At 50.2% G+C, this 18,369-nt stretch overlaps 1 protein-coding gene across 2 annotated transcripts in view; it reads right to left on the reverse strand.

Annotated features, from left to right (window-relative positions):
• AFTPH (aftiphilin) overlaps positions 1–18,369 on the reverse strand; it is a 248,932-nt gene that overhangs the window by 113,121 nt on the left and 117,442 nt on the right. For both annotated transcript variants that reach the window (XM_085612526.1, XM_085612525.1), the window contains exon 4: positions 15,302–15,428. In XM_085612526.1, coding sequence (XP_085468652.1) covers positions 15,302–15,428 — 127 coding nt within the window. The remainder of the gene's footprint in view (positions 1–15,301; positions 15,429–18,369) is intronic.

Below are 18,369 nucleotides of genomic sequence, written 5' to 3' on the forward strand. Positions count from 1 at the left end.
CAAGACGGTGTTCTCTACATTGTTGCAAGCATTTATATATGCTGATGGTGCAGCCCCAGAACTGTTACTTTACGACCCCCAGTTCTTTGCCTCCGAGGGGAAGATTCTACTCCACATCTGAAAAAAATGACAAAGATATCCGCACCCATGGCTGAAGACTGTTGGACTAAGGTTAGGTGATTGGGTTTAAGAAATTAGCCTACACTTCTTGATACTGCTGTAGTGCCCAAATGATACTGTTGGGAGCTCAAATTCAAAGTGCCTGCCTGGTTTTACATATGAGAACAAATTAATCCTTGCAATTCTGTCCTTTTCTGAGAACTGGGAAGGAGGTTCTTTTTTCAAATTGAAAATCGTCTGCAGTCTGCAGTGAGCCCAAAGAACATGTATCTAAGAGGACGGTTTACTTTCCCAATCCTCAATATTTCCCAATAATTTTTTTTGTTTAATTGCTATGAAAAAGCTCACGTCCTCTGTGAGAAAGGACCCTTAAGGACAGAGGAGATCGACTAACACCTTTCTTTTAAAATGCATAACAATGGTATACCGTTGAGCTAGGAAGGGATCTAGTTTATTATAGTTCCTTATATGTCAAGCTCTTCTAAGTGTCTGTAGAAGGGTTTGGTGGTGGACAGTGTCAATTCAGGAACAGAGTAAAGATTAGTTTTAAGAAATGTAATGCACTTGAATTATATTAAAAATCAGATTACCCTTATTGTAAGGTTTGGGGGTAAGAACAGAGGACAAAGTGAAGATAAGAAAAATAAGTGGGACAAAATAAGTCATACAGGGAGTATCGGTTGTCTGAGAAGAAAATCTGCTTTGCCAAAGAAATTACATGGATTGAGTGAGAAGCATGCACTCAAAATTTACAAAGTGTACTACTCGTGCAGTACAAAATCTGAGTGTTATATTAGCCAAACAATTCTACACTAAATAAAACATTTACTCACTCTAAAATGAGCATTTTAGAAGGAGAAGGTTGAAGCCACGTCAAGAAGGCACCTTATTCCACACGACATGCCCCCTGGTCAGTTCCTACATTATCACGCATTGGTGGGGACTTTAAGTGCTTTGTGGCGGGGGTGGACAAGAACCGGACACACACAGTCCTGCAGGCGATGGGGACGTTGGGGTCGGCTCGTCACCTGGTCAAATGGCTCAACAGGGCACTAATGGAGATGGCCTTACAGACCTTATGACACACACAGGAGAAGAGGGGAGCTTTATTGGGCAGGGAACTGACCGAAGCGGATGGTGTAAAGTTATGGGAAGCCCAAAGAAAGTTTCTAGGAACTCTAACTTCAAATTTACACAATTCAATTTCCTGCACATGACCTCTCTCACTCCCCATAGACTCAATACTGTGTATGGGAACATAGGGCAGCAATGCCTGAAATATGGTGCTCTGGACGTGGGGTTTGTGCATGTGGTATGGCATTGTCCAAATCTACGCGATTACTGGCTCATGATTGTAGTGGTGCTCAATGAGGTGCTGTCACGTTCATTGCCCTGTACTGCACAGGTCTGGCTTCTGGGATTATTCCCCATACTTCTAACTAAGAAGGTGGGCGCTAAATTTGTAGACTTGCTTCTGGTCCTTGCAATAAGACGTATTGCCATCCGCTGGCGGACGAGGGTGGGGCCTAAGGTGGTGGACTGGGAGCGAGACACGAACACTTGGGCCAGGCCAGAGGAAAGAGCAATGATGGAGGATGCCCAGAGGGTGTGGCAACGTCCAATAGCTGGGATGTGGTCGGAGGTGTGTCAAGCATGGGATGGCAGGAAGGTAGATAGTATGGAGAGCCCCTCTAGAGACAGCCAGAATGGGGAACAGACAAGGGGGAGCCGGAACTCCATCCTAGGGTCCCGACGGGTGAGATGGAAAAATCTAGTCAGGATTGGCGAATTTCCCTCTGAGCCTCAGATCAGTCCTGGAAAACCTCATAACAGAGTCGTAGTCACCATATAGCTGTGGAACCTGAATACCTACCATAAATGTTGACTCCAGGATGCCATGTTTGTTACTTTAAAAGTTGCTTAATGGTCTCTCGTACTTTATCGTGATGTCTGACATGTGGCAGCAACAACAACTCCCCTGAGGCATACTGTGAGATAAGGGCAATGAGTTGAGATATGAAATTAACGTGCTATAACATACATTTGAGAATAAATATGAGTGTTTTCTTTGCCAAAACCTAGCATAATAAACAGATGAGGCCTATAGCCTTGGTCATAGGGTAGTCACTATAGCTAACTCAATCTTTTGGTATTGAGTATAAGCTTTGCCTGAGACAAAAAATGCAAGCACACACCTTCTGCCCAATTAAATGCTGTACTTAAGCAAACCAACATGTGGGTGGAGCCAAAGCCCACTTCTCAGTAGTGCTTCTTTTTCTACTGATTATTTCAAGTCAAGTAACAGTGGCACGGTCAAGCCATAACCTAAAAATACCTTTAGATGATGCTAGATGAATGAGGGTAGGTAGAAAATACTCTTAAAATGCACATCTCTACTATTAATGCACAGAAATAACAATCAAGTGAAGATAAGAACTGGTTTACCACAAATGGAAACAAAACTATGGTGAACTGTCAGAGCAATTTACTCTGCATTGCTGGGACAGCCTTCAGCCTTAAATTCCTCTTCAGGATTAAATTGTTTTTTTATTGAGTTTTTAGCACAGAGAAAAAAAACCCAATAAATTTGCCTAGAACCAGTGACCGACGAGGGACAAAGAGGTTAAGAGGACAGATGGAGAGTGAAAAGGGAGAGAATCAAAGAGAAACAATAGGAGAGAAGAGAACAGAAGAAAATAAAACTAGTAGGACGCATATGTGCAGGTCGTTAAGTAGCCATGTTTAGACACCATTTTGGCTTAGTGAGGAATCAAGGTGACCGGAGGTCATCCACAGGAAGTCGAAGTACCCGTTGATACACCGGGCAGGAAAGTTCTTTATGTTTAAAACGTTTTTATTGAAACAAAACAAACCATGGGGGAGGGGGATAGGAGGTTAGGGTACATATAATACAATCAAAGAAAAAGGGGGCAACTCAAGAGGGTTGGCGATGGATAGCTCGATGGGCCAGGGGAAAAGCACAATAAATGAAAGGCTAGAAATGCAATCTATGGAATCCCTGCGTGCATATCCAACACCCCAAATCTGAGCAATGAAAGCCAGCATCAACTCAACGAGGCACAATCCACCCATCCCCCAGCCCCCCAGTAAAGAGAGGAAGAAAGAAAAAACAATATCCCACCCCCCCCGTCGTATGGTCCCGCGCCAGATTAGTCCTCACCAAGAAGCCCCCCCCCCCCGCACCAACCCCCCCCCCCCCCCCCCCCCCCCCGAGGGCCCCGTCTCACATGTGATCTAGTCCGCCGGGATCACCGGCGGCGTCAACCTGAGAAGCCTAAGATACCTCGGGCAGGTGAGCTCCCGGAATTCGGTGGACAGCAGCGCTAGAAAGGGTTGCCACAGCTCTTCAAATTGGTCTATCTCCCCCGCCACCGTAAGCGACAGCTTCTCCATTCCCAGCACATGCCAAAGCCTATGCAACCAGCCCGTGATGGAGGGGACAGTGGTGGTGCGCCAGTGGATAAGGATGTTCTGGACCGCAGACCCCAGCGCAATCGCGATCTGCCTGCCCCTGCGGGACTTCAGTGGGTACATTAGGTCATTGGGGAGGCCCAGCAGGACATACGCCGGGAAGCGCGGCAGCTCTATCCCAAAGTGCTTATCCACCTCGTCCAAAACTTCCTTCCAGTAAGCGGTCAGCACGGGGCAATCCCAAAGAATGTGTGAGAGGGTACCCTCCTGCCCGCAGCCCCGCCAGCACCCCTTGTCAGTGTGTTTATGCATTTCATGCAGTCTCTCCGGGGTGTAGTACCAATAAGTGGACACCTTGGTAAAGGTCTCCGTAAGGCCCGTGTGATACGCAGAGTGCCGCGCCCGATACGCAATTTTGTCCCATTCCTTGTGGCTGAGTGTCCTACCCAATTCCCTGTGCCAGCGCTCCCTCCCCGGGTTGTAATAGTGAAACGGCGGGGGTTGTAGGTACTTATACAGATCGGTAATTAGCTTAGCGTCGGAGGTCCGGGTGGCCAGCCACCTCTCATACGGTGTAATTTGACGAGCAGCGGTGTCACGCACTTGGGGCTGGAGGGCCCAATGCCGAACCTGCATGTAGCGCAATCTGTCCAGCTCCGTCAGGCCGAACTCCTGGCGGAGTTGCTGAAAAGGAATCACTCCCTCCGGGCCATAGACCTGGAAGAGCGCCCTGCAGCCCGCCTGCACCCAATGGGAGAAAACTCCCGGCTCCATCCCTGGGGAAAAGTCCGGGTTGCCCACTATGGGTGTGAACGGCGAAGGGAAGGTGGTGAGGCCCCGAGCCTCACAGACTGCATCCCACACCCGCAGGGGGACCCGCGTAACGAAAGAAGCGTATAGGTTAGGGGGGCGATGCGCGCGGCGCAAGAATGGAACCTCTTGTAAGGTGCGGCCCGCCACTGCCTGGTCTTGAAAGAGCCAGTGTTTGTCGGACTCCCACCTGCTCCACTCCACCAGATAACGCAGCTGTGCCGCCTGAAAGTACTTACGGAGGTCCGGAATACTGAGACCCCCCGCCTCCGGAGCAAGCGTGGAGAGGACCCTCTTCATTCGTGGCTTGCGGCCCTGCCACACAAAGCGGGAGATGTCAGCCTGCATTTGTCGTATCCAGCCCACCGGGGGCTGGAGAGGAAGGGCCCGGAAAAGATACAGTATCTGGGGCAACACCGTCATCTTAACCGCCGCGATTCGCCCCAACCAGGACAGTAGGCCCTTGCTCCAGCGACCAAGCTCCTCCTTGATCTTCCTGCTGAGGGAGGCATAATTGGCCGTTACCATCTCCGGCAATGTGGGCGCCAGCAGAATCCCCAGGTATGGCACCGTGGACGAGGACCACTGCATGGGGAAGAGTCGCTGAAGGTCCCTCCTGGTGTCCGCAGCCAGGGACACGTCTAACGCCACTGACTTGCTCATATTCATTTTGAAGCCAGCCGCACAGGCAAAGGCGTCCAGTTCCCGGAGGCAAGCAGGCAGCGACCTCCTAGGGTCGTCCAAGGTCAACAGGACATCGTCCGCGTAGAGACTGACAGTGTGGACATACTGGCCCATCCGGACCCCAATAGCGTCCGGGTTATCGCGAATCCTCTGAGCAAACGGCTCCATGTAAAGGGCAAACAAGAGCGGCGAGAGGGGGCAGCCCTGTCTCGTGCCGCGTTCGATGGCAAATCCGCCGGAGCTACACCCGTTGACCCGTACCGACGCTGAAGGATGCTTATAACAGTTGAATACCATGGTGCGGAACTTATCCCAGATTCACAATTTCTTGAGAACCAGCTCGAGATACGGCCAGTGAACTCTGTCGAAGGCCTTCTCCGCATCAACGGACAGCAACATCCGCTCCCCCGGGATCCGCGAGGCCTTCTCCAGAACATGCGTCACCCGCTTGGTATTGTCAACCGTCTGTCTGCCGGGTACAAAGCCAGCCTGGTCCGCCTCCACCAATCCGGGGAGGTGCGGACCCAGCCGGGACGCTAGAATCCCTGTATACAACTTGAGGTCGACATTTAAAAGCGAGATGGGTCGATACGAACCGCAGAGGGCCCGGTCCTTCCCAGGTTTCGGGATTACCGCGACCGTTGCCCTCAGGAGATCCGGTGGGATGGCTCCCGGTTCGGAAAAGGAATTAAATAGCCGAGTAAGGACAGGGGCCACCGCCGTGCAAAAAGTCTTGTAAAACAAAGACGTGTACCCGTCCGCGCCCGGGGCCTTACCAAGCTTCAGCCGCGCGATAGCGGAAATCACTTCCTCAACATGGATATCCCGCTCCAGGTGGTCCGCCTGAACCGGATCCAGCACCGGAAGGGTCACCGACTCCAAGTAGCCTGTGGCATCCCGTGGCGAGGAGGGCTCCTCAGCATACAACGCCTCGTAGAAGCCGCGGAAAGATTCCGCTACCTCTGCGTCCCCGGAGACGGCCACCCCGTCCGTGCCCACCAGTTCCTTCACGACGCCACGCTGCTGCGTGACCCGGAGCCGGTGTGCTAGGAGCTTGCCACATTTGTCCCCCCCAGTGTAGAAGGCATGTTTCAAGCGTAGGGCGGCATACTCCGCCCTATCAAGATCCAGTGCCGACAGGAGCTTCCTCGCAGCCTTCAACTGCCTCCACACCCTTGGCGCCCCCGTGCGGCGGTGGACCTGCTCAAGCTCCCGGACCTGAACGGTCAGCTCGTCCCTCTTCCGTTGCCGCTCCCTATTTTCGGCTGCGGAGATAGAGATAAATTCCCCCCGGAGGACTGCCTTCAATGCCGCCCACTGTGTCGCCTGCGAAGTGTCGGTGTTGCTATTGTGAGTTAGGTAGTCCTGTATGACCTCTCCAATGCGCTGCACTACAGACTTTTTGTGTAAAAGGGTATCCCGGAGGCGCCACACCCCCCCGAGAGGGGGAGGCCGCCGGCCACTGGAAAACGCCGGTGACTGGTGAATGGTCAGACAGGGTCAGGACCCCGATGTCCGCCGCCGTGGCAGCGGCACGCATCGGTCCACTCACCAGAAGGTAGTCCAGCCGTGAGTAGGTGCGGTGTGCGTGTGAAAAGTAAGAGTAGTCCCTATCCGTGGGGTGCATGGAGCGCCAAAGGTCGTGTAAATCCATTTCCGCAATCCGGGCCTTCACAGCCTGGGACAGTTCCCCCGTCTGCGGGAAGCGCTGCGCCGATCTGTCCATCACAGAATCGAAGACAATATTAAGGTCTCCCCCCAAAATGACGTGGCGGTCGGGAGAAGCAGTGACATCCACCAACACGGAGTCTAGGAAGCGTTCTTGATGGTCGTTTGGGCTATAAACGGAGCCGACCGTAAACGCTATGCCTCCTAAGCGCATGCGATACGCCAGAAGCCTCCCCTTCTGTTCAGCACACTTATACAAGACCTCCCCCCTAAAGGAGCTCGCTAGAAGAATGGCTACCCCCGCCGTCTTGTTCGCTGCCGAGGAGAAGAACTGGGTAGGGAACTTAGCAGAGCGCAGCCTATGGCAATCCCGGGACAATAAGTGGGTCTCCTGCAAAAGGCAAATGTCCGCCTGCGTCCCCTCCAGCAAAGATAAGATCGCTCTGCGCTTCACGGGGTTATTCAGACCCTGAACATTAAGGGTCACTACCTTTAGGGCCGACATTCCTCTCGGGGATCAGGAACGCCGTGCAATGGGCAGGGGATCAGCGGGTAGGGCGCGCGGGGCAGCCGCGCGGGACAAGCCAAAACAGACCAAGCGTGGGCATGGACAACATCGGACGGGACCTCCCCAACCCCAGAACAACCCCTACACCCACCCAAAACACAACCCTGGCAACTAGCCAAACGCAAACTCAAACACCCCATTGTCCCAGACAAGCCCCAAAACGGGCAAGTCCGTAGAAAAGAACGAAGTGGACGTCCAGCCACTCACCTCCATCTGCTCCCCCCCGACCCCCCCGCCCCGTACCCAGCAGTTAAAGAAGCTAAAGGCATCTCCCCCCGGAGTGAGTGTTAGGCCGTCAAGGCCACGCCGGTGGAGCCGGCCGAGTCCCTGGCCGCCGCCCTCAAAGCGTCGGCCATGTCCGCCCTGATGGTAGGGGAGTCAGGACGCCCTGCGCTGGCCGCTGATCGTCGCCTCGTCGACCTCCGCCGGCTCCGTCTCTCCGAGGGCCTCCACGACGGTGTAGCTCCTTCCTCCTCCGCCGCCGTAAGCCCCAGGACTCCACAAATGTCCTGCAAGGAGCGTAGCTGGTGTAGCACCCCATTCCACCGGAAGATCAGGCGGAAGGGATGTCCCCAAGAGTACGGCGTCTCGTGTTTGCACAAAAAGTCAGTGGCAATCCTGAAGGACCTGCGTTTCTGCAGCGTGATGGCGGAGAGGTCCTGGTAAAGCGCCACCGGCCGCTCCCGGAAAGTCAGGGGCTGTTTTCTGCGGGCCTCAGTTATGATGCGTTCCTTCAGCGGGAAGTCGGGCAGGAAGGCCAGAATGTCCGGTGGAGGTGCCGATGACTGGCGCTGCCGGCCAACCCTATGTGCCCTATCAATGCTAATGGGGAAGTCCGCAGCTTCCCCCAGTATCTCTCGGAACAGGTCCCGCAGGTAGCCCCCCAGATCGGACCACTCGTCTGCAGTCGGCACACCACGCACTCGAATGTTGTTCCTCCGTGATCTGTTCTCAAGGTCCTCAGAGTGGGCCTGGAGCTCAACACACTGCTCCCGGAGGCGGAGAACGTCCTGTTGAAGATGGACTATCTCCTCCTCCCGGCGTTGGGCCTCCGTCTCCACCGTTTCAACGCGCTCGCCAAGGCCCTCCACTTCCCTGCGCACTTCCCGGACCTCGCTGGCCACCTCCCGCTTCAGTGTCTGGAAGTCCTCCCTGAGGGAGCTAAACAGTTCCTCCATAAAGGTCCTCGTGACGGGTGGCTCCCCCCCCGTCACATCCGCCGAGGCCCGGGAGGACCCCGGCGAAGGCTGTGTTCTGTCCCGCAGTTGCTGGGCCCTGCCAAGCATGTCCGGCAGGGTGCGGTCCCCCTTCTTCGAGCCGCCTCTTCCAGACATCGCAAGCACTGCGGTCGGGCACAGGTCCAGCCGCCCTAGGGATGCCCAGCTGCTGGCAAGCGCTCGACGTGGGTGTCCCCCCACAAGCAGAGTCGCTGCGTCACAGGTGACAAAATGGCGGTCCAGTCCGGTCACCGCCAGCCGCGGGTGCCCATCCGAGACAGCAATGGAAGCTACAGTGGGGGGCTCCTCATCAGCACATCCCCCAGAGAGTCAGCCCGGCAGCAGCGGCGGTCACATACATCCACCAGCAAGGGCTCCAGTGAAGGCCAACACCACTGATCCCTCGGGGACAAGATGGTGGCAGGGCGGGGCAGGGCAGAACGACCTGGTCCGGCGACACCACCGGGGCCCCCAAAACGCACAGCACTCAAAGAGGTTCCGCCACCGGTTTCAGTCTGTCACACGCAAGGGCCCAGACGGGCCGACCCCAACAGAAAGTCCGCCGTACTTCGGTCAAGGGACAGGGGCCCCGCAGTACGAAGTGTCGCCGACACAAGTCTGAGTGCCAAAGCGCCCGTCCTAAGTCTCCCGCACCGTCGGGTCCCCTCCCGCGGCTCCTTCACCCTCCGTCGAGCGACGGGCCAGATTCCCTCCAGATCGCAACTTTCAGCACCAGGCCCAGCCGAGGCGCACGGACAGCACTTCGATGCGCTCCGCCTCCCAGGCTTCCGTCGCTCCTCGAACTCGATCGGACTTTTTGGGGACTTCCCCCGAGGCGATCCGAACCAAAGCGGCAACAATGTGCGCACCAGGTGCTCCGCCACGCTCCTCTCACACGCTGAGCCTCAGCGGGGGGAGAAAAGCATAAGAAAAGGGCTCAAGCTCGGCCGGGCCGGAGGAGCTACGGGAGGAAGCGTCCGCTCACCCCGCCATCTTGGCCACGCCCCCAGGAAAGTTCTTTAAAGGTATGACAGTGATGTCTCCGTCCAGTAGGGACGCTTCCCTCTCCGGAAGCTTAGTCAAGTGCGCCTGCGGCAGGTAAGAGTCAATGTTGTTTGGATGGAGTGTTTTGGCAGAGTACAGCGTAGAATAAAAACGGCAGAATTCTTCCACGATCTCTTCATCCCTCCTCGTTGTCTGGCCGGAGGAGATAGAGATTTCTGAGATCCGCCGGTGATGGGTCTGTGTGTGGGAAGTCGACCCGCCTTGTTACCCCGTGCATAGTACTTCTGTCCAGTGTGGAGCAATGCGTGTTCCGCTGCATCCATGTCTAGTGCCCAGAGTTGCTTTCTCGCCATTATGAGATGCCTGTGTGTTTTGTGGGAGACCGTCTCTCAATGGGCCTTCTAAAATGCTGCTACCTCAGTTTCCAGTGCAGATCGCTTGTGTTTACGATCTTTGTTGAGTTGTGCAGCTACTGTTATGTATGCTCCCCTGACCACTGCATTGAGTGCATTCAATAGTAGCGCCACCAGTGTCTGGGAGGTGTGATTAGCATCAAGGTAGCCCTGAATCACCCACCTAATTTCTTTAATTGTGAGTTCATATGTTAGGATTTTAGGTTTAAGACGCTTTGATTGTGAACGAATATTGCGGATGGGAAAGCATACAGTAATAGTGATCAGGCATGATCTGAAAGGGCTACCACCCCAATATCTGTGTGGGACACAACAGGCATTAAGAACTTTGTTGCGAGGAAGTAGTCTAGCCTAGCAGAAGATTATTGTGCCGCCGAGAACAAGGAGTAGACCCTAGTTGTAGGATACAAGCGCCTCCACACATCCACCAAGCCCGCCTCACTCAAACACTGAAAGCCCTGTGTGGTGTATGTCCCAGTCGGTCCCATCCTTTGGATGGAGCGTTTGAGAAGCGATTCAGGTGGCAAACTGAAGTCCCTCCTGATCAGGAAGTAAGCATCTGGGGAAGTAAGGACATCCCAGAACGCTGGCGTATAAAGGATTCTTGGTTGTCGTTAGAAGCATACAAGCATGCCACCATAAAGTGGTGTTGGTGGAGGGAGAAGCGCAGGGAAAGTAAGCGGCCCACAATCTGAGGGTGCCTGAATGACTTGCCCATGGAAATGTGTAGAAAGAATAATTGCAACCACAGCCTTCTTCCCAGAACCTGAAGAAAAGTATTGACAATCGATCGACTTTGATTTCAGGCAACTCCAATCTTTTCAGAGGAGATGCGTCTCTTGCAATACATCTATATTACTCTGGGAGGCTTTACATTGAGACAAAAAGGCAAATCGCCTAGCCGGGGCGCTTAAACCTCCAACATTAAAACTAGAAATATTGACTATATCTATAAGGAATAGAAAGAGCCTAGGACATCTGTCCCCAGATTAACCCACCCTGTGATTTCCATATGTGTTGTGATTGAGCATGCTGAGCAAGAAAATTACAATGTTGAAAATACTGCGAGCATCCATAACAAGAACAATAAATAATACAGAAATATTAACTACACCAATAGGTGAAGAACAACAAGCCTAGAGTACAGGGTCAATGTCACTGGCGATCCTTCCAGATAGTAGCGAGCAGACGTGTGCGCACAGGAGCCCCACCACCAAAGCAGAGAAACAGGACTTCGAGATATCGGGGGTGGGGGGGGCAGCATATGCCACTCAAGTCCCCAGGGTGGCGCCAACCAGCAACGCACCCCGGAATCAAGCATGTCACGGCACAGAGGGCCAGTCCATTAGCAGGACTGGCTACACACCAGTGTGTCCATCTCGTAGTGACCACGGAAAGGAAGGGATCTTTCAATTCCTCACTCGACCACTGAGTCCGGCGACGCTCCCTTGTCTGTAAGGTGTGTCAGCAGGGCGGATCTCTCTCCGAGACTCTCCTCCAATGGTCTGCTCGTCTTCTTCCTGTTCTGAGGTCTGGATCTGTGGGTTGGTGTATGGTGCAAAGATAAGGGGAGGGGGGGGGGAAGCGAATGTGAGCCGAGACCTCCAGGTCTAGACCCAGGATTGGCGCTGCCTCCGACAATGTGCGGACCACGTGCATTTCTCCTCCCCAGGCAAAGGTGAATCTGAATGGATGCCCCAGTTATAGCGAATCCCTTTCTCACTCAGGAAAGACATCAAGGGTTTCAGGGCCCTGCGTTATTGCAATGTAGGAGAGGTCCTGGTAGAGCCAGATCTTGGTTCCTTCAAACGGGACGCGGGTTAGGTTCTGCACTGCCGACAATCAATTTCTTTTGGCGGTAGTTGTGGTGACATGTTAGAATGTCTGGCTGCAGCATGCTTCGAGCTCCTCCTCTCTAGCGCCAGCCCCTTGTTACAACGTGTTCACTCACTACCCCAGGTCCTTCATGTCCTGAAAAATGTATTTAACTTCACTGGCCACCTCTTGGTGCAGATTCACGAGATCATCTCGCAGTGTATGTAAGAGGGATTCCATGAAGCCTCGAGTAACCGTCGCCTCGTCTCCCACACTGGTAGTTTGTGAGGATTTGGTGCGGTGGGGGTGGGGGGGAGGAGTGGAGGTGGACTGGAGTCATTTGCATGGTCTGCTTTTTGGCGGGAGTTTGAGATAAACTTCCTAATGCAAGGATCCCGTTTGCTGCGCAGTAATGCTCTCTCAGTCCAGAGGTCTCTAGCCTGCTGCCAAAAAGCATTCCCCAATGTCCAGCAGCAGGCCCCACACACTTAGAGGAGCTGGATCTTCACTCCTTACTCCAGGCAAACCAGGAAGAAACGGGCATCTCTGTGCGAAGATAGACAAAGCCACCTCCGTGTTGGCAGCATGCAGGGGGTAAGATTTCTGTCTGGGAGGCGCCACCAAGGGTAACCCTGTCCTCTGGCACCCCTAGGGGTGGGTAACGCATCCAACCGGTCCACAGAGCAAGAGGGGCCTCTGCTCCCGAACCTCCAAGACAGCCATGCGCCACCCCCTGCTGAGGTTCGTAGGACCACGGGTCGCGCTGGGAGTCAGAAGGGTGCAGTCATCAGGTGCGGGCTAAGCATGCAGCTGTCGCGGCCTCCGGGCACCACAGTCCCATCTACTGCAACAAAGATTTCAGGCCAGCTCAGGATGGGCCACATCCGCCTCCAATCCTCCCGGGGACTGCTCACCTCCTCCAAATAGCTCCCGGATCCCCACAGGTGTCTGCAGTGCACCTCCACCTTTTCACCTTGGGACAGTCCGGTGGTTCGTTGTGCTCCTATGAGCACATCAGTATAGGTCGGGCGCTCAAGCCGCCATCTTGGAAGCGGCCCACAGGCTTGGCGTTCCACCTTCCCCACTCGCCTGTCAGGCCTGGAGCAGCCGACTCAGGACAGCCAACACCTTCTCGGCACAAGGCTGTCTCGGTCTCTCGCCTTGCAAGTGATGCACAACCGGTCGTTTCCATCTGCAGCTCAGTGATTGAGGCATGGTAATGCTCCTTCACAGGCTCCACCTTGGACGCGCCCCCTTAAATTCCTCTTTAAAAAGGCAGCTTCCTTTTTAAACAGGATCCCTCTTTATCTTTTAAAAGGAGATATAAAAAAAGACTTCTTTAATCCAACTGATCGTTTATTACTTATAATTTTATTCAGACTTTAGAAAAGATAGGAAATGGCTGTAGAAAGGTGCTTTCAGGTTGATGCACATTGCTGCAGATATTTGTTAATCATGAATTTAATGAACATCACCAGATTGACGACTTGCAGGCTTATTTTCACAATTTTGCTTATAAAAAACAATATCCTTTTCCTAGTGAAAGATAGTGGAAAGCCTGTATTCTAAAGAGGGCAAGGGTTTTCAAAAACATTGCTCAGTTACAGTGGAGTTTCAGTGTTTTAAATCAGAAATCATTATTTGTTAAACATGTGGTCTAAGGATTTGATCAACTGGCTATTCCACTTTGGAAGATCTTTGGAGATGGCAACCCCTGCTCATCTCATGGTTGGGGCGGGTCGCTGTCATCAAAATGAACGTGTACCCACGAGCCCTATATCTATTTCTGACTCTACCCACTACAATCTCACAGAATGACATCATGCGCCTGCAACAAGATATTAGCGCTTTTATTTTGAAATGGGAAGCAGCCTAGAATTTTCAACGGTCTCATGATGCAACCCAGGGACTAAGGGATTCTTGCGTACCCCAACCTTCGTGAGTACTGCTGGGCTGCTCATTTGCAATACATATCAGAGCGGGTGGTGAGAGAAAGAAAGAAGCGTTGGTTTCATCTGAACAGGACAGTAGCCTGTAGGCTGCTGTGGGATCTCGCCTGGCTAGCCAAACATGCACATATATGGCCACCCCGTAGCAAAACTGTGCTAGACATATGGGACAAACTGGTCAATAAGAAGGGATTGACTACCTTTCCCTCCCCCATACACCAATCTCACGCAATCCTGACTTTACCCTAGGTGCTGCCCCCTCACTCCTGGACTGACGGCGACTGTAGGCATAACGTGATTTATTTCACAGGAACATCCATAGAGCCTTTCGAGCAGTGCAAAAAAGACCATAACCTTCCCAGACGGCTAGGCTACAATACATTCAGTTGTGGCTTTGGGCACTACACCCCTCAGTCTACCCCTAGGTCGTGCAAGCCTCCACTCCCTTTGAGAAGCTCGGGAGATCCTACGATGGTTTGGGAGATCTAACACTTACCGCACGCTCCAACACTCTACACCCCCTTGCCCACACATTTACCACCAGTCAGCATGGCATTCCAATACCAAGGAGAGCACATCACCAAAGCAACGTGACTCACAGCGCGCGGCATACCCAAAACCTATCATAGCATTTCTCTCAGGTAAACGGCATACAAGCTCATGTTCCAGGGGTATTACACCCCAGTCCGCCTCTCTACTATCTACCCTGGCACGTCCTCTCTTTGCTGGCAATGCAAAATGGACCAAGGAGACTTCTTTCATATATGGTGGTCTTGCATTGCAGCCTCATTGCTACCTTCTGAAAGGAGGTGTTAAGCCATATCAAAGCAGCTGTGGGGTATCCCCATCCTATACCACGGTCATTCTTGGGTTTCGACCCCTGGCCTTGAAAGCAATGACCCATGCTGGCTGGACGCTTATTAGCTACATGCCCACGGCACAAGGCAACTCATGGCCCTAGCGTGTAAAAAGACAACTCCCCCCTCTGCAGCCCAGTGGTTCTCTCGTCTATGGCAGGTCACGGGGATAGAACAGCTTTCCCACAACTTAAATGGAACAGAAGCAAAATTCCAATCTGTCTGGTGACCCCTGATACAATCCCTCAGACGCAGTCTTGTTTCAACTCGCCAAAGCTTCGGACGTGGCAGCTCTTTAGCTGATCCATCCCAGTTGGTGCTCTATTTAGCCACTCAGCACACCATTACCTTATTGTAGAGAGCACCTATGGTACACTTTACTACCTCACTGACGCCAGAACACCTCGGCACACTACCAGTCTTGACCTGGACTTCCCTACCTATGTTCCAGTTGCCCACTTTAGTTTCTTGGCCTCTTGTACATTGCTCTTCCATATGGCGACCTGGTATGTAATGGACGATCTGATAATGCACCCTGTTAATAATGGTTAGCGATGTACTCGATGAGTCTCGTTTCCTGCAATTGACCTAGCTTATTTGTACTTCACTTATGTTGCAATGATGTAGCGACACAGTCGCGTCTTGACTTCTTGTATTAAAAAATTACAATAAAGAGATATGGAGTTTAAAAAAAAAGGAATAGACCAGGAAACTGCAAATGAGGGGTGAAGTGTTAGCTATGATGTTCCATTAGTACACTTACAATATTCCTGGTGTCGATTCCAAGGGAACACAAAAGCATTTTGTTGCTATGGGAGCCACCCCACTGGTACCTTAACCCGTAGCCGTCATGGACATTTTGCAGCTCCATCCACATGTTCAGCTGTTTCCTGTATATGCCATCACAAATGAAATAATCAGCAAACAGAATATGACTTCACAAGCTCAATGAAAGTGTATAACTTTAATATGAGTAATAGATTATGCATTCTAATTAGACAGTGCATAAATAATGGGTACTCTGGGGACCCAATATTGTTGGTTAATCCAGAGTACAATTATTATAATTGGAAAATGAGGGCAATGCTAAGAAGAAAATAGTCTACCTAAGAATATTGATCAACTTCATAATTAATATAGAAATTCTAAAGTAAATGTGTGTCATAATTATACGAATTAACAATCTCACCAAGTCAGGAATAACATTTCAGAGATGATACACATTGGAGGGTACAGATGTATGTTTAGCTGAAGAAAAAACTTCAGTTTATCAAAGAATGCTTCTTAAAATATAAGGTATGGTCAAAATCAACAGGTTGAGCAAGAAGTGCTTCGAGAGAATGTGATCAAACAAGTTGTAAAATGAATAAATGCACATTTGAACATGCTTTATATTAAAAAAACATGCATAGTGCTCAATGTCATCACTAGTCTACTGCTATGGCTTTCTATCAGTGGGGAAAGTGACAGAGATGGCACTTTAAAAGGTATTTAGGTGCCTGTAAAAATTCCTTACATGTAATGCTTCATTTTTGGCAGGGGTATTCTCTCCAAATCCAATAAACATAAAATATCTAAACAGATGACGCGAAATCCTCAAGTATTTTTTACAATATATTTTTAATTTGAAAATGCACTAAAATAAATGAAACACATTTTTAAAAAGGCAAACATTTTCTACATTCTGTTGCATTTTAAAAAACACCCAATAAGTCAAATCAGTCAGTGAAATTTAACTGCAAACACCACTGTTTTGTAAACTGTAAAACAAAAGGGAACATGAGCCTCTAATAGAGGCCCTAACCAGATTGAAAAGTGGACATAGCACCTTACGAATTCCTGAGACAGCACCTTCTTATTATGTTCTACACATTCAGTAAGGAACTTAAGTTCTGCTAGAAAAACCCACCAAGGTTTCGGCCCCAGAGTTGGCGGAAAACAGAAGAGTGCAGATCAAATATAGGATCTGAGCTACAAGAGACTTCCCTACAAATGTCTTGAATAAGGACATTAAGAGCCTCTGCTAGAATGGGCCTAAAGTTTTCCAGCCAAAGGTCTGTTTCTTTTTTAATAGTATGCTATGATACAGGATTATGTACACCTAGTCTGCTCTGAGGAAACCAGGTCTGTGAGAAAAGCACCATCATTGACAAACAGTAGTCTGGTTTGTTGCAATTTGCTTGCCTGTTCCAAAGGTGCCCTTTTAAAGTCTATTGTATGAAGGGCTGTTTGTGCCAAAAAAAGGTAATGATTTGGGTGAAAATTTGAGCTTACCTCAGGAAGGGAAAAAATATGATACTATGTCTTGCTTTTATGAAACTGCATTTAAGGTTCGCCTGAAAAGAGAACTTGAAATCCACTTGGAGATGTAGTAGATACTAGGAAGGACAATATCAGAAATGTTGTTATACAAATTAGAGGCCCACTCATTTTAATATGAAATCTTTAAGCTATAAAGAATAAGGCTTTCTGAATAGAGTAAAAACTTTTCTTAGGCTTTCAAAAAAATAATTGTTCATTGGCATCAAGAGTCCTGTGTTTCATCAAACTCAATAAATAATGATATACGGAGGATCATTATTTATCTGATGCGACAAATAATGGCAATTACAATTTTTGTCCTGAAAAATAAGCCCTAACAGGCGAATCTTGGTGCTTATAGCACCAAAGTCAGCATGTCCTGGTATTTATCGGGCCATTTTCAAACGGAATATTTTGGCAGATTTGGCCTGCTGAAATCTATTGGGTGAAAATTCTGAATGTAGGTAAAATCCAACAAACTTGCGATTCAGACACCTGGTGCGAACAGTGGTTTGCAAAAGTGTAGTTATTTTACAAGGTACTCCATAATGAGGCTCTAAATGTAAGAAATAAAGAGAGATACACTTCAGTAGAAAAGAACGAAAGGGGTGATTTTGCCAGATAAGCCCGTGCAATCATTTCTTGGCAACTTCTCACATTCATCTACTTCTGCAGGAATGTGATGCAGAATTCCTCTGAAATTATGGAACCAACTCTAATAGGTTCTTTCAGAAAAGGGATTTAATTGTGTGCTCCAGTTGGTCCATGATAATAGATCTTGAAGTCTTGAACAGTGAATGGGCAGGGTGGACACTACACTGAGTTTGTTCTCAATCTATTTACAATATCAAGTACCTAATGATCTCTCATTATCTTCTGTAACAAGAAAAAACAGATTGAAGTATTACCCCCAAGCCACATCCCCGGACTGATCTACTCATCACAAGCAGCAGGACGAGGGAGAATATTTTGGAGGGTTCAAACCTTCCCTTTGGTGGTCAAATGATGCCGCTGGCAATGTTCTTTTGTTGCTTCTCGGCTTTAAAGCAAAGGCACTCCTATTATTGCTTTTATGCATTTTCCAGTAAGGGATGCGGGTCTTTGATTGGTCTTGCCATAGCCGTTAAACTGGATTTTTTTTTGTCTTTTTCACAAAACTGACCAACTTAAGGGTATCAGTCTCATTTATCAAGTATTGATGTATTGAATTTCATCATCCACTTGTGATCTGAAGATTCAACAGCTGGAGAAAGCAAGGACCATCATTTTTTGCTGTTGAGGAGTCTCGGAAATGTTTGTCAGAAGTAACGTTTCCGTGAAAGTCCATAATAGAACTCTTGTCCACCTAATCTTTTGCAACGCAGAAGGAGTTATCAAAGGCAATCACCACTTTCTTCACTGTTTACCTGAAGACTTATATTCCTGCTAGAATTAAACTTTGCAGGTTTTTCCACGCAAGTTACCAGTTCTTTGGTGTATATGCACAAGAGAGCTAAAGAACAGTCTAATCTGACGTTGCTGCACTTTGTT

Source organism: Triturus cristatus, chromosome 6 (assembly GCF_964204655.1).
Source record: "Triturus cristatus chromosome 6, aTriCri1.1, whole genome shotgun sequence".
In the NCBI taxonomy this organism is placed as follows: domain Eukaryota; kingdom Metazoa; phylum Chordata; class Amphibia; order Caudata; family Salamandridae; genus Triturus; species Triturus cristatus.